Source organism: Rattus norvegicus, chromosome 4 (assembly GCF_021556685.1).
Source record: "Rattus norvegicus strain SHRSP/BbbUtx chromosome 4, alternate assembly SHRSP_T2T, whole genome shotgun sequence".
NCBI lineage: Eukaryota > Metazoa > Chordata > Mammalia > Rodentia > Muridae > Rattus > Rattus norvegicus.
Window position 1 is genome coordinate 59,845,618 of NC_141537.1, and position 13,905 is coordinate 59,859,522.

At 40.8% G+C, this 13,905-nt stretch overlaps 1 protein-coding gene across 2 annotated transcripts in view; it reads left to right on the plus strand.

The window, feature by feature from the left end:
- Klhdc10 (kelch domain containing 10) overlaps positions 1 to 13,905 on the plus strand; it is a 57,817-nt gene that overhangs the window by 16,836 nt on the left and 27,076 nt on the right. Inside the window, exon 2 of one of the 2 annotated variants that reach the window (XM_087657211.1) lies at positions 12,780 to 12,866. The exons of the other annotated variant lie outside the window; for it this stretch is intronic. Coding sequence (XP_087513337.1) covers positions 12,780 to 12,866 — 87 coding nt within the window. The remainder of the gene's footprint in view (positions 1 to 12,779; positions 12,867 to 13,905) is intronic. 2 annotated transcript variants of the gene reach the window in all.

Sequence of the window (13,905 nt, forward strand, 5' to 3'; positions counted from 1 at the left end):
GCTCCAATCTAACAGATTTATGAATTATAATACTTTTTGATTAATATATGTAAATGTGTAAATTTTAGCTTATTTTTCAAGGATAATCTAGCCAAGAATCAGTCATTTATGTAGATGAGTGTCATATCTGTGCCCTTTCTTTTCCCCAAAGACAAAAGCTCTTCACCTAATGAGCCCACTTTTTTTTTTTCAGAATAAGGATGCTTGAGTAATAAAACCAAAATGACAAAGACTAGCAAGAGTAGAAGCTGTTCCTCACCATGCTATGCTTCCTTCATAGTTACAGAAGAGATGTCTCTGATAGCCTGCGTTGTTTTATAAAAAATAAGAATAATGTTGGAGGAATAAGAAAATGAAAGAAAATACCGAAACAAGGCAAGAGAAAGCTGTGTAAAGCAGAAAGGACCGCCAGGCTGTTCAGAAAGATCAGGAAGATCAAGCAACGGGAAAATTGAGAACTAGCCATTTCTGCCCACTTACTTGTTTATTCCTCTGGTAGTCCCCTCATAGTTGAGATAATTTATAAATGAGTATTTATGAAAACACAGTGCTTAGCATAAATGTATATAAGCTGTGGTTAAAGTTAAAAGAAATAGCATGCCCAATGTTTAGGGGTGGTGTCTTAGTTGGGGTTCCATTGCTGTGAAGAGACACCATGACCACAGCAACTCTTTTTTTTTTTTTTTTTCCGGAGCTGGGGACCAAACCCAGGGCCTTGCGCTCGCTAGGCAAGCGCTCTACCACTGAGCTAAATCCCCAACCCCCACAGCAACTCTTATAAAGGAAAACTATTAATTAGGGTTGGCTTACGGTTTCAGAGGTTTAGTCCCTTATCGTTATGGTGGCTTATAGGCAGACATGATGCTGGAGAAGGAGCTAAGAGTTCTATATCTGGATCTGCAGGTCAGGAAGAGACAGTCACTGGCCTGGCTTGAGAATCTGAGACCTCAAAGCCCACCCCCAATGATAAACTTCCTACAAGAAGGTCACACCTGCTTCAGCATGCCATACCTCCTACAAGTGCCACTCCCTGTTCACTTTTGGGGGCCATTTTCACTCAAAGCACCACAGGTAGAAAGTTGCTTTTGCCTCAGTATACTGCTCAAAGATGTCTTTGCTGTTGTTAATATTAGGGAAGTATAGTAGAGGAGAGTAAGTAGTTGTCTTAGTCGGGGTTTCTATTCCTGCATAAACATCATGACCAAGAAGCAAGTTGGGAAGGAAAGGGTTTATTCAGCTTACACTTCCACATTGCTGTTCATCACTAAAGGAAGTCAAGACTGGAACTCAAGCAGGTCAGGAAGTAGGAGCTGATCCAGAGGCCATGGAGGGATGTTTCTTACTGGCTTGCTTCTGCTGGCTTGCTCAGCTTGCTCTCTTATAGAACTCAAGATCACGAGCCCAGGGATGGCACCACCTACAATAGGCTGGGTCCTCCCCGCTTGATCACTCGTTGAGAAAATGCGTTATAGGTGGACCTCATGAAGGCATTTCCACAACTGAGGCTCCTTTTTCTGTGATAACTTCAGCTTGTGTCAAGTTGACACACAAAACTAGCCAGTGCAGTAGTCAACAGCTCCTTACACTGTAGCTAGAAGGTTCGTTTATAAAGGCATCATCCGAGTACTGAGGCTATCAGTGCCTTGATTGTTTTGAACAGGGTCTTCTGTAGCCTAGGCAGGCCACAAACACAAAATGAATCAGGGCTGTCCTGCTTTTATTTCCCAAGTACTGGAGTTACAGGTCTATGCTACCGCTATAGGCTCACCACAGTTGTTCTTAATTAATAGGCTTTGTTTTGTTTAATTCCTGAGATTTTGATGTGATAGAAAACATTACCTTATTCTGTTAGCCACAGTGACTTCCTCTGGTTTTGATTTTTAATGAGATTTGGCAATGCAGAGTGTAATGGAGATACTATCAGAATCATAGAAGAGTAACCCCTTTGGACGATTACAAGACTGACCTTACTGAGGGTCAGTGTTTTAGTCTTCATTCAGCAAGTATCGATTAAATGGCTTTATTAGACATACCTGTTTAGGTGCCACACTGCACTATAATCAAGAGCATAAGGGAAATTTAGATTTATGTGCACTGGTTCAGCTGGACTTGGTGATGCCTAAGTCCTGTAATCTGGAATTTGGGATACTGAGGCAGAAAGAGTTTAAGGCCAGCGATCCCAGGTAAACTATAGCAGCTTCATTCATGTAGAGGTCTGTCTCTAACAAGCAAGCAAGCAAGCAAAAAACAAAAACAAAAAAACAAGAAAAACCATGGGTTTACATTCAAGACTTTTCACTTGGTACTCGGGTGTTCTTGTACAAATCTCACTATTCTTAGTGTCCTCATGTGTAAATTGGGAATCATGGTAGTGTCAGTATGATAGAGTTGTGGAGAGGATTAAATGAGTTTTAATAGTGCTGGGGTTGGTGGACTGGGATTCGTGACTGACAAAAGACAGACAAACACTGCAGGATAAATTTAGGCTTCTCAGTAGCAAGGGAATCAGCTTCTCAAGAACTGAACCTCAAACTCTTTTTCCAGAGCCTCTTTATTGTTACACAAAAGTCATTTTTAGCAAGTCAATTTCCACATACCAAAACCTCTTATCTGATCTAGGGGTTGTCTTGAGAGACTATAACCTTAAGCAATTCTCAGCCTTCCGGGACATCCTAGTTTGCCAGCCGTGTCTCAAAACTGTGCCAAAGCTCTGAGAATCCTTCAAAGGAACAGCCCCATAAACTCTCAGACAACAGTTATTGACAAAGGCTACTACTGCAGAGCCTAGGCGCCACCACTGTGGAATTCATTCCGGATACAGCGGCTCTGCTAAGAACCTGCTATGAGCTAGTGAGGCGAGCAGTTGTTTTCATGTATATGTATAGTGCTGTGGCTAATCAAACTAGACCATAATACATCATGGCACCATGAGTTATACTTTAGTTTGCTGTTTGTTTGTATACGTTATTTCAAAAAGTTCTATTTGAGATAGAACTGAAGCCCTAAGGAGTATTCTTCAAGAAGGAAGAGCAAAGATGTGGATTAGATCCCCCATCCCCCGTCTCTGTGTCCGTGTTTGCAGAGGGTGAGGGTAGTGTTGCTTCATTGTGTAGTCTTGGCTGTTCTGGAGCTTAGTGTTATAAACGAGGCCTGCACTGAGCTTCCAGAGACCTGCCTGCCTCTGCTTGTGGAGTGTTGGGATTTAAGCTGTGCTGTCATGTCTGGTCCTCAGCTCAGATTTCTTGGTTACAGGAATGCCTCGACATGCCTGGCCTGTAGTTCATATATTTTTTTTTTCTTTTCTTTTTTTCGGAGCTGGGGACCAAACCCAGGACCTTGCGCTTGCTAGGCAAGTGCTCTACCACTGAGCTAAACCCCCAACCCCTGTAGTTTATATTTTTAAGAGCAAAAGGCAGAAATTTAAAACTAATGATATGTAAGTGCTAGAATACATACTCAAGTGTTCATTTTCCTAAATTTAAAAGAAAGTAGTTTATTTAGCAAGTGATCAATACTAAACCAGAATTTGCTATTGTGAGTTTTAGAATGCTATCTGTTCAGGTGCACACCTGAACACCTCTGGGAACTTTGGGAGTGGCATGTTACATGTTAGGTTTTTATCACTCCTTTTATTTCAGCTGCTCCCCCATCCTAGGTAAATGGTGCTGTCTCATTCAGGGCAGGTCCCCCTATCCCCTGCCTAATTAATCTCCTGGGATGCCTTCACAGAAGCACTCAGAGGTGTGCTTTACTAATCCGGTGGGTTTTCCCTTCCCTTTCCTCTTTTGCTTAATTGTTTTTTTTTTGGGGGGGGGGTGCTTACTATTTTGTGTGTATGATCATTTTGCCTATGTGTGTGTATGTGCTCTGTATGCATGCTTGGTGCCTGAGGAGGTGGTGAGCCTCCATGTAGGTGTTGGAAATCAAATCTAAGTCCTTTGCAAGAGCAAGTGCTCTTAATCACTGAGCCAACAACTCTCCAGCCCTCCTAGCTGTTTCTTAGTTCAGTCAGGTTGATGATTAAAATTAAGTGTCACAAATCCAAGCCCACTTCTTGTCAACTTATCAGATACATCTGTTTAAGCTTGTCATTTCCACCTCTGCTCCCCTCCCCCTGCCACCATTAAAGGGTTTATGTCTGTTTCAGAATGCAAAGTGCATTAGCACATCTCTAGGAGTCCTCATAATCCTACTGTTTCCAGCATTGCTAACAAGTCCAGGTTCAAAGTCTCATCTGAGAGGCTGAGCAGAGACTCAGCACTTAAGAGCACAGCTGCTCCAGAATTAAGTTTCCAGTACCCACGTTAGGTGGCAGCTCACAGCCACCTTTAACTCTAGCCCCAGAAGATGTCCTGTCTCTGGCCTTTATAAGCACCTACACTCACATGCACATACCTACATACGAGCACACACACCTGCACATAATCAACAATAAAAATCTTTTTAAAAATGGTACATGAATGACTTGTTGGAAAACAAGTTTGGAAAAACAAACAAAAATAATAGAACTCCATGCAGTAATCTCATTGTCACCCAAGCATGACAATCTTTGACTGTCCTTCTAAATTCAAGCACACAACCCTACAGTGTCATGTGAGGCCCCATGTCTGCCACTAGCTTAAAGAAGAGTCTCACTTAGGTATTTGCTGCTGTGGTCTCTTTTCTCTTGGGCTGCTGACCTCAGAGAAACACTTGTCTGGGCAGCCAGGTGTGAACAGGGCGCTCTGGGGTCCTAAGTGTGGCCCAGCCAATGCCCAATGCCCCTGAAGCATTTCCCTGCTGTCCTTTTGTAAGATGCATCTTTTTAGAGGGACTCCTTTTGTCAGCAGCCAAAGCTTCATTGGTTTTGACTTACATATGCTGCCTTTCCTGGCCAAGCTGCGCATTTTTCCACTTCTCAACTGTTTGGCTCAACTTTTATCCCCAGTTCTCACTCACTGCAACCCAGTTAAAAGCAGTCAGCAATGTCTATGCCATAGCCCGAATGCTGAACTGTTCAGAAAATTCTCTACTAGATTCATTTAGTCTACCACTCTTAAGGCATGGGCAAAATATAGACAAATTCTTTGCTATGATAAGACACAAGTGGTCCCATGTCCAGTTTCAAGAGAGTCCTCATTTCTACTTGGAAGAAGCCTGGTGAGTTGTCTCTACTACGGAGTTTTGACTTCCTACCAGAATTAAGCTAAGCTTGTAGCAGTAGTTCTAGGACTTCTGTAGTATGCATTCCAAACTCTTCTAAATTCCTCCTGTAAACCAGGTACAAAGACTTCAGAACCAAAGGTTCTCTCTCTCTCTCTCTCTCTCTCTCTCTCTCTCTTTCTCTCTCTCTCTCTCTCTCTGTGTGTGTGTGTGTGTATGTGTGTGTGTGTTAATTTTTCATTTCTGTGACTTAACACCAGAGAAACAACTTAAAAGGAGAAACGTTATCTTGAGATGACTTCAGACTTGAGATGCTTCTGTCCATAGTCCTTGGTTCCATGGTTTCTGGGGCCATGCTAAGGTGGACTGTTATAGAAGCATCTTGGGTTGGCTGCGCACTCATGGTAGGCAGGGAGCAGTAAAGGAAAACACCTGTGTTTTAGTCACTGTTACTGCTATGAAGAGACATCATGACTGAGGCAGCTCCTAAAGGCTTGCTTACAGAGTTTTTCAGGAAGGCTTACAGAAGGCCTTTTAAGAGGTTTAGTTCATTATCATCATGGTAGGAAGCATGGAGGCAAGAATGGCCCTGGAGCTGAAAGCTTTACACCCTGTTTCACAGGCAGCAGTGACAGAGAGAAAGGCTCAGGCCTGGTATGAGCTTTTGAAACCTCAGAGGCCACCTCTAGTGGCCTACCTCCTTCACAGCTCCTAATCCTTCCAAACAGTTCTTCATATGGGGACCCAGCATGGAGATACCTGAGTCTCTGGGGGCCATTGCTATTCACACTACCACAGCCTGTCCCAGCCTATATTCATAGTGGGCCTTCTGCTCTCTGAAAACAGCCTCACAAACACACCCCAGGTACCTCTAAATCCAACTAAGCTGACATCAAGATTAACTATGGAAATGTCTTGGTAAAACTGGTGCATTTTGGGGTTGGGGATTTAACTCAGTGGTAGAGCACTTGCCTAGCAAGCGCAAGGCCCTAGGTTCAGTCCCCAGCTGAGGAGGCGGGGGAACTGGTGCATTTTACCCTTTATAATTCCCTTCTGACCTACCCAAGTTGCCCCACACGTCAACATTTCATAGATGTTTGTTTAACCAGTCACTGAAGGAAATTGGGGTTGCTTCATATTTTAACCCTTGTGAATAAATTTGTCATGAACTTTGTGTATATGTTTTATGTGAACATAAAATTTCACTTATTTGAGATAAATGCTCAAGAACATAATTCTACAGTAAGCACCTGTTTAACCTTGCTGTGATGTCTCTTTCATAGTGATTGTGTAACATTTATTTTCTGCCTGCCTGCCTGCCTTCCTTCCTTCCTTCCTTCCTTCCTTTCTTCCTTTCTCCCCCCTCCCCGCCCCCCACACTTTTGGCAGGAGAGGGTTGAGACAGATTTCACTGTGTAGCCCTGGCTGCCCTGGAACTCATTATGTAGACCATGCTGGCCTCAACTTACAGATACTTTGCCTCTGCCTATCAAATGCTGGATTAGGTATTACCACACCTGGGAGTGTTTACATGACCTAGTTTCTATGCATGCTCACCAGTATTCATTTTTTAAATTGTATTTGTTCTGATATGATACACAGTTTTGAAAACTCTTTTAAAAATATTTATGCTATGTGTATGGGTTTTTGCCTTCTGTCGTCATGAGGGTTTCTGTTGCTGTGATGAAACACCATGACCAAAGCAACTCGAGGAGGAAATGGTCACCTTCACTCACACTTCCACAGCACAGTCCATCATGGAAGGTAGTTAGACAGAAGGAGCCTGGATGGAGGAGCTGATGAAGAGCTCACTCAGTCTGCTTTCTTAAGTGACCCAGACCATTAGCCCAGGGGCGGACACACACACACACACACACACACACACACACACACACACACACGCAGAAAATGTTCTACAGGCTTGCCTATAGCTGGATCTTATGAAGGCATTTTCTCAATTGATGATCCTTCCTTTCAAATGACTTGTGTCAAGCTGACATACACTAGCCAGCACACCTGGCTATATGCATGTGCACCATGTGTGTGCCTGGTATCCCTTTAGGTCAGAAGAAGGTATCGGGTACCCTGGAACTAGAATTACATATGACTGTGAGCTGCCACATGGGTGCTGGGAACTGATTATGGGTCCTCTGCAAGAACAACAGGTGTCCTTACAAATGAGCCATCTCTCCAGCCCCTCCACGTCAGTTTTGAGAGAAACCAAAATCAAGGACTTTTTAGCAAAAGATGTATTTAGTCTCACGCACGTACGTGTGTGTGTGTGTGTGTGTGTGTGTGTGTGTGTGTGTGTGTGTGTGTTTCTTGTTTGAGGTTTTGTTTGTTTGGTTTTTGAGATAGGGTCACTATATAACCTTGGCTGGCCTGGAACTCACTAAGTAGACCAGGCTGGCCTCAAACTCAGAGATCTATCTGCTTGTTGGGTGCTAGGATTAAAGGTCTGCTCCATCACACTCTGGCTTTTATGTGTGTGTTTTGAGACAGTCTCCCCTATCTAGCCCAAACTAATTGCAGTTATGAATGTCAGTAATTTGTTATTTCCCAGTCAGCCAATGCTTGTTTACTAAGATTTGAGGCTTCCCTGGTCACTCTCTCTGATGTCCTGTTAAATATTATTTTTTATTCCATATGCATATGTTGAGTGATTCCCTTTTCAGATTTCTGAGGGAGCAATTTTATTGTGTCCTTAAACATCCAAAAATGCCCTTCCTTATACATGAAAAAGAGATTAAATGTAGAATTCTAGGTTTAAAGATTGAATATGGCAGTGAATGCCTATAGTCCCAGCCCTCGGGAGGCAAAAAAGGAGGCTCATAGTCAACATAAGCCTGGCCACAAAGTGAGAATCCCATCTCAGAACACAAAACAACAATATCTACCTGTCCCTTCCCCCAAAAAATCCTAAGTAAAAGAATATGTAATTGTAGAGTAAGTTGGAAAGATGATTCTTGTTACCTGTAAGACTTAATCAGTTAACTTCCTTGTCACTTTTCAAAAATTAATGGATAATAGATGTTTGTATTTAACTCTGAATTCTCATTTTTTTTTCTTTTTTTTTCGGAGCTGGGGACCGAACCCAGGGCCTTGCGCTTGCTAGGCAAGCACTCTACCACTGAGCTAAATCCCCAACCCTCACTTTTTTTATTTATATATTTACTTATTTGCTTTTGGTTTGTTGATACAGTGTCTGATTATGTAGTCTTGGCTGCCTTGGAACTTTGCATGTAGACCAGGCTGGCCTCAAACTTCTGGTGATCCTCTTGGCTCTGCCCTCCGTGTGAGTGTGCGGGTTACAGGCATATGCAGCCACAGCACTGAGTTCTCACTGGAAATCACTTGTTTACGAGTGTTCTTCCTTATGCTGGCACCTCTGCTTTAAATACTGTACCGATATAAGTTTGGGACTGAAGTGTCATGTTAGTCTTCCAGTTTTTTTTCCATATTATTTAGGTGTTCTGGGCTCTTTCCATTTCCGTATGAAGCTTAAGATTCACTTGTTCACTTCTGTAAAGCAAAAAACACAGTACTTCAAATTTTGATAGAGTTACTTCTTTTTGGTATCTTAACATCTACTTCTCACTTTTACCATGTTTGGGTCTTGATTTTATGCTGGTTCATCCTGCTTTGAGAATCTTTGCTAGCCTTGCTATGACTTCCCCTCAGTGTTTTGCACAGATCCCACTGATTGCGGTAGGGAGAAGAGTGGACACTGGATGAGTGGTGAGCTAGAGTGTACCTGATACCAACCATTCTCTACTGTAGCTGCCCTTAATCTGTCAGAATGCCAATATCCACACAGGGCTCTTCTTAGGCCCCTCATGGTCATTGCCACCTGTCTCATCTGGGAGCAAATACCTCTTCTTAAACACTTGGCTCAAGGAGACAAATAGGTAGGAGGGGTGGATCTGTAACATAACTTCTATGTATCACCAACCAACAGTGTGGTGAGTTTTACAGACTGTTTCAGCTCTTTGTGCTGCCTGCCTGCCTGCCTGCCTCTGTGGTCTTAGTTCAGTGTTTAAACCAGTAAAAGCCACCTCTCACCCACTCCTGGTTGTTATTGGACTGACTTCTGAGTCTGTTCTCTTAACTTTCCCTTTCTTCTTTTGACTTCTCACTGACTCCGCCTAGTTTTAGGTATTTGTCTTTCTTCTGTAGGCCTCCCACCTCCATCAGGGTTCACTGTGTAGCCTTGGCTGTGCTGGGGCACACTCTGTAGACCACACTATTTTCGAACTCAGATATACTTGCCTCTGCCTCCCAAGGGATCGAAAGCATGCACTACCTCTGTAGATTTGTAAAAAGATGACATTATTTATGAAATTGGGGAGAAGCTAAGTTAGCTTGTGTCTTGCTAAAGTTTTAATTTTAGTCAATGATTATAGAGATGCAAATTTTGTAAAAAAGAAGAAAAGGTAGCAGATAAAATATTGGTTAAATGTTAAGAGAAATTGTTTTTCTTTGTGAAGACTTATTTTAAAATAAGCATTAATGGAGAATGGTAGTTTGCTTAATTTTAACCACAAGCAGCTTGATGTTTGTGTAAACTTTAATGAATAGAAATTTAGGTCAGGAATACATTTATGAAATTTAAAAGGTGTGTGTTTCTGTAAAAATAAAAAAGTGCATGTGTACACTACTGTTGTTACTGTTATGCTACTATGCCTCCTCCTTCCCTCTCCTCCCCTTTGTTCTCTATTTTTTCCTCCTCTTCTCCTCTCTCCCCCCTTTGCCCTCTCTTTCATCTCTGCTCTTTGGGTGAAGATGAGCACATGGGTCCTACAGTCAGCATCCATTTTGACTGACTAACTTCCATGAAGTTAGCATTACCTTTTTCTGTGACAGAAATAACATGTTGGTTGCTGCGAGAGAAACATGCCAATGATGTTTAACAGTTCTAATAAAACAAAACGGGGTGGGCGCTTAGGTTTGACCCCAGGATCTTGTGCATGCTAGCCAAGTGTGCTCTATACGGAGCTACGCACCCAGCTCTCCCAAAGACCTTTGCTTACAGCTTTGATTCACTAATTTTTTTGTTATTTCTATATTCTAAAGTAGTTTTAAATTTCACATGGCACCTGGATGTGGAAGATTCAGAAAGAGGCAGGTGGATCTCTGTGAGTTCCAGCCCAGCCTGGTCTATATATTGAGTTCCAGGGCAGCCAAACCTACGCAAGGAGGTCCTATCTCAAAAAAGCAAAAGGAAAATTCATATGATTATATTATTTTCTATAAATAATATGCCATATCATTTTTGGCCAACATAAAAAGAGTAATTACTCCAACCTTAGGCATAACTACACTGTTAACAGTTTGGTGTGTTTCTTTCCAGTATTTTTTTAAATTATGTTTTCAAAAATTAAAGTAATATGGTATTGTCTTTTTCCAGTCCAAAAGTAATGTGTTCTCAAAAGCTTGGAAAACAAAGGAGAAAAAAACAAAATCACTCATAAACTCTTACCCAGAAATGATCACAATTAAAATTTGATATAAATCTTTTATATTTTTCATGATCATATACTTTTTTAGTAATATTATTTCATGTTGTAATGCTACTTTGTAACTGGTTCATTTGCAATATATTGTAAATGCTTGTTAATGTTAATAGCCTTATATAAACTTTTAAGTGGTATGTAGCATATGAAGATATTTAAGTATGTTTAACTAACATACTTAACCATCTCCCTCTTGTTGGACAGTGAAAGTGTTTATAATTTTTTACCATTATAAATATTACCATAGTTAATATCTTTGTCCATACATCTTTCCATGTATCTATGGTTATTTCTTTAGGAATAGATTCCTAGAAGTGGAATAGCTGGGTCAAAGGGTATGTACACTTTAACACTTTTGATACATAAAATTGTCAAATTTAAGCTAACCACTTGTTATATTCTGTCTTGTATTGCTATTCAGTGGTTGTGTGTGCCTGTCTCGTCTTTCTAAATGGAGCATAAGTGAGAGTAAGGGAAGTGTATAATATGTGTTAGTATCTTTGGCAGTATGACTTCCTGTGTGGGACTCATGAGTCATCATGGTGTATCATTGATTCAAAGCAGTGGTTCAGTCTGTACATTTAAAAATATATATGTTTGTGTATATATTAGAGTAATATTAGAGTATATTTTTGTTTGCAAATTTTCTATTTTTCTAAGTAAAGATATGTAAAAGCATAACCAATGCAATTTTCTATCATCATTCTCTTAGAAAAATAAAGACTATTTAACAAAAAAGGTAGACCTTTGAAGAGAACATTTAGCTTTTTGTCATATTTTTCTTATTTTATATTGGGCTGGGAATTTTCACTTTAACCTAGCAGCAATCTAGAGACCAACATTCGGGAACCACATACTTAAAAGATTTTATATATTTTGCCAGATATATAATTTCCCCTTAAGTCTCTTTTCTCCATAGTATTGTGAAGGTCATATTACTGCACTAAACAGAATTTGTGTTTCTCCATGTCAAGTGTTTGAATACACAAGCTAGACCTTCTGATGATCATCTGAATATTTCTTCAATTGCTTAAAGCAAAACCCACTCTCTTCCTAGGGAACTGGAGCCAGAGTAGGTGGGATGTAGTGGGAGGAGGGATGTTTAGGTGGAGCCCTCACCTCCATCATCAGTCAGTTTCCTTTGGCTTCCTTCCTCACATGTGTCTACAAAAGATCTGTGAGGGCTTTTACAGCCCTTGTTACACCTACCTCACTGTATGTGATTATTTGTTTATACAAGTCCTTTGCTTACCTGAGCAGGAGTTCTAGGTAGGATGAGTCATATCCTTCTTTTGCAACTCTAGATCCTAAAACAGGGATGCAGGCATAGCAGGTGCCTAAGAAAATGAGTGTGGATTGCTGAGGGAATTATATGATGTAATATAAACTTTATGTGTTATGCAAACAATGTTTGTTTTTTTGACAAGAGCTATTTTAATGGGAGGTATCAAAACTTTGGGAAGAGAGAAAATTGCTCCTTTGAACAGTTCTATGAGTTCATTACATTTTTCTTCTGTTTCATAAGAAAACACATTTTAATTGGGATTAGCATGGAGTTAATTTGCTTCCTAGGAGGCATATGTACTCCTTCTCCCTTTGCTACATGGAGGTGCCCAGATAGTAATGTTTTGTTTGACTTGGTTGTCACTTAGTTTTAATTTTTAAGACCAGCAGATTTCTTATTGAAGGCCAGCATCCATGGCTTTGTAACTAGTAAAAGAAACCGTGAGCGGAGGAGCCTGTGTTGGACCTGACGCTTTTGGGTGGAGTGCCTTTTGGCTTCATTGGCTTTAAAAGACTGCTCTTTCTAGTCGATTCTAAAATTCCTGGTAAATTTTTGCCACAAGATGGCATTGGTGATTATTTGAGTGCACATGCTATTGAACCAGCTTTAAAAAGGTGCACATGATTTCAGTGTTGTTGGGGGGGTAAGAGTTGAAGACTTTCATCACTGCTTATGTATTGTCATTTTAACTTCCAGAGTTAAATGATACTTTATATCACTTTCCTTCTGTATTCAAGTACTGTTTTGTTTTCTGTTTTCTGTCTTTATAATACAGTAACTATGTATTATTTGCCATGTGTTGTATGTGTCTGACTTACTGCTGATAATTGTGGTGACAGGTAAGAAGAAAATACGATGGGACCCAGTTAGGAGGCGCTTCATTCAGTCCTGTCCCATCATAAGGATCCCTAACAGGTTCTTGAGAGGTGGGTGATAACTAGCAAGAGGTCTGTGCTTCCTGTGGGTTGAAGGGAATTTTGAATGGCTTTTCTAAATTCAAAACTGTTTTCTTTAAGTTGTATTAACAGCCAAAATTGAAGCAAGTCTAGGCCTTAGTTCTAAATTTATGTTTTATATTGACGACTGCTGGGATTGTAAAGACAAGTTTTGGGGAACTTAGATTCTCTCAGTGTATCTTAGATAGAGTAGACCACCTCATCAGTATCAGTGGCAGTCCACCATAGCCATCTCAAAAAAACTTCAAGTGTAGGATGTGATTCTAAGGAAGAGATGAGTGATGATGTGAGTCTAACTAAAACCCTTTGTATCAAATATCATACATTAAAAACATAGCCAGGGAAAGCGTGTGTAACAGGTCGTTAATCTGAATATAAAGAGTTCCCAGAAACTAGTACTCTATACGTACTAGAAAAATAAGTGAATGCATATGAATAGTCAGTACAGACCAAAGTGCTAGCTGGGGAGGGCAACTGGCTTGGAGTCTAACAGTGCTTATTGCTAGGCTTGGTGACCTGAGCTTGCTCTCTGGGACCCACAAGGTAGAGGCAGAGAAACTACTCCAACAACTTGTCCTGACTTCACACATGTGCACTTCCACAGCATGTGTACACACACACATGCAACACATGGAATGTATACATAAATAATATATAAATGGAATAAAAAGTTAAAAAGCATGTAGTATCATACACCTTTAAAGCAGGTAGATCAGTGAATTCCAAGCCACATAGCAAGTTCCAGAACAGTCAGGGTTAGACATTAAGACCCTTTCTCAAAAAACAAACAACAAAGACCACCTAAGGAAAGTTCCACAGCTGCTGTAGATGTTTCCGTATCTAGTTTTTAACATATTTAGCAGCCAGACCCTGGAACATGAACAGACTTAAAACCAGGCCTGAATGGGTGAAGCTAAGAAATTCAGTGATAGCAAGCCACCTCTCAGCACAAATGATGTTATTGATAAATGTCAAAGTTACTTTAGCAGTGTGTGATGGAAAAATTATA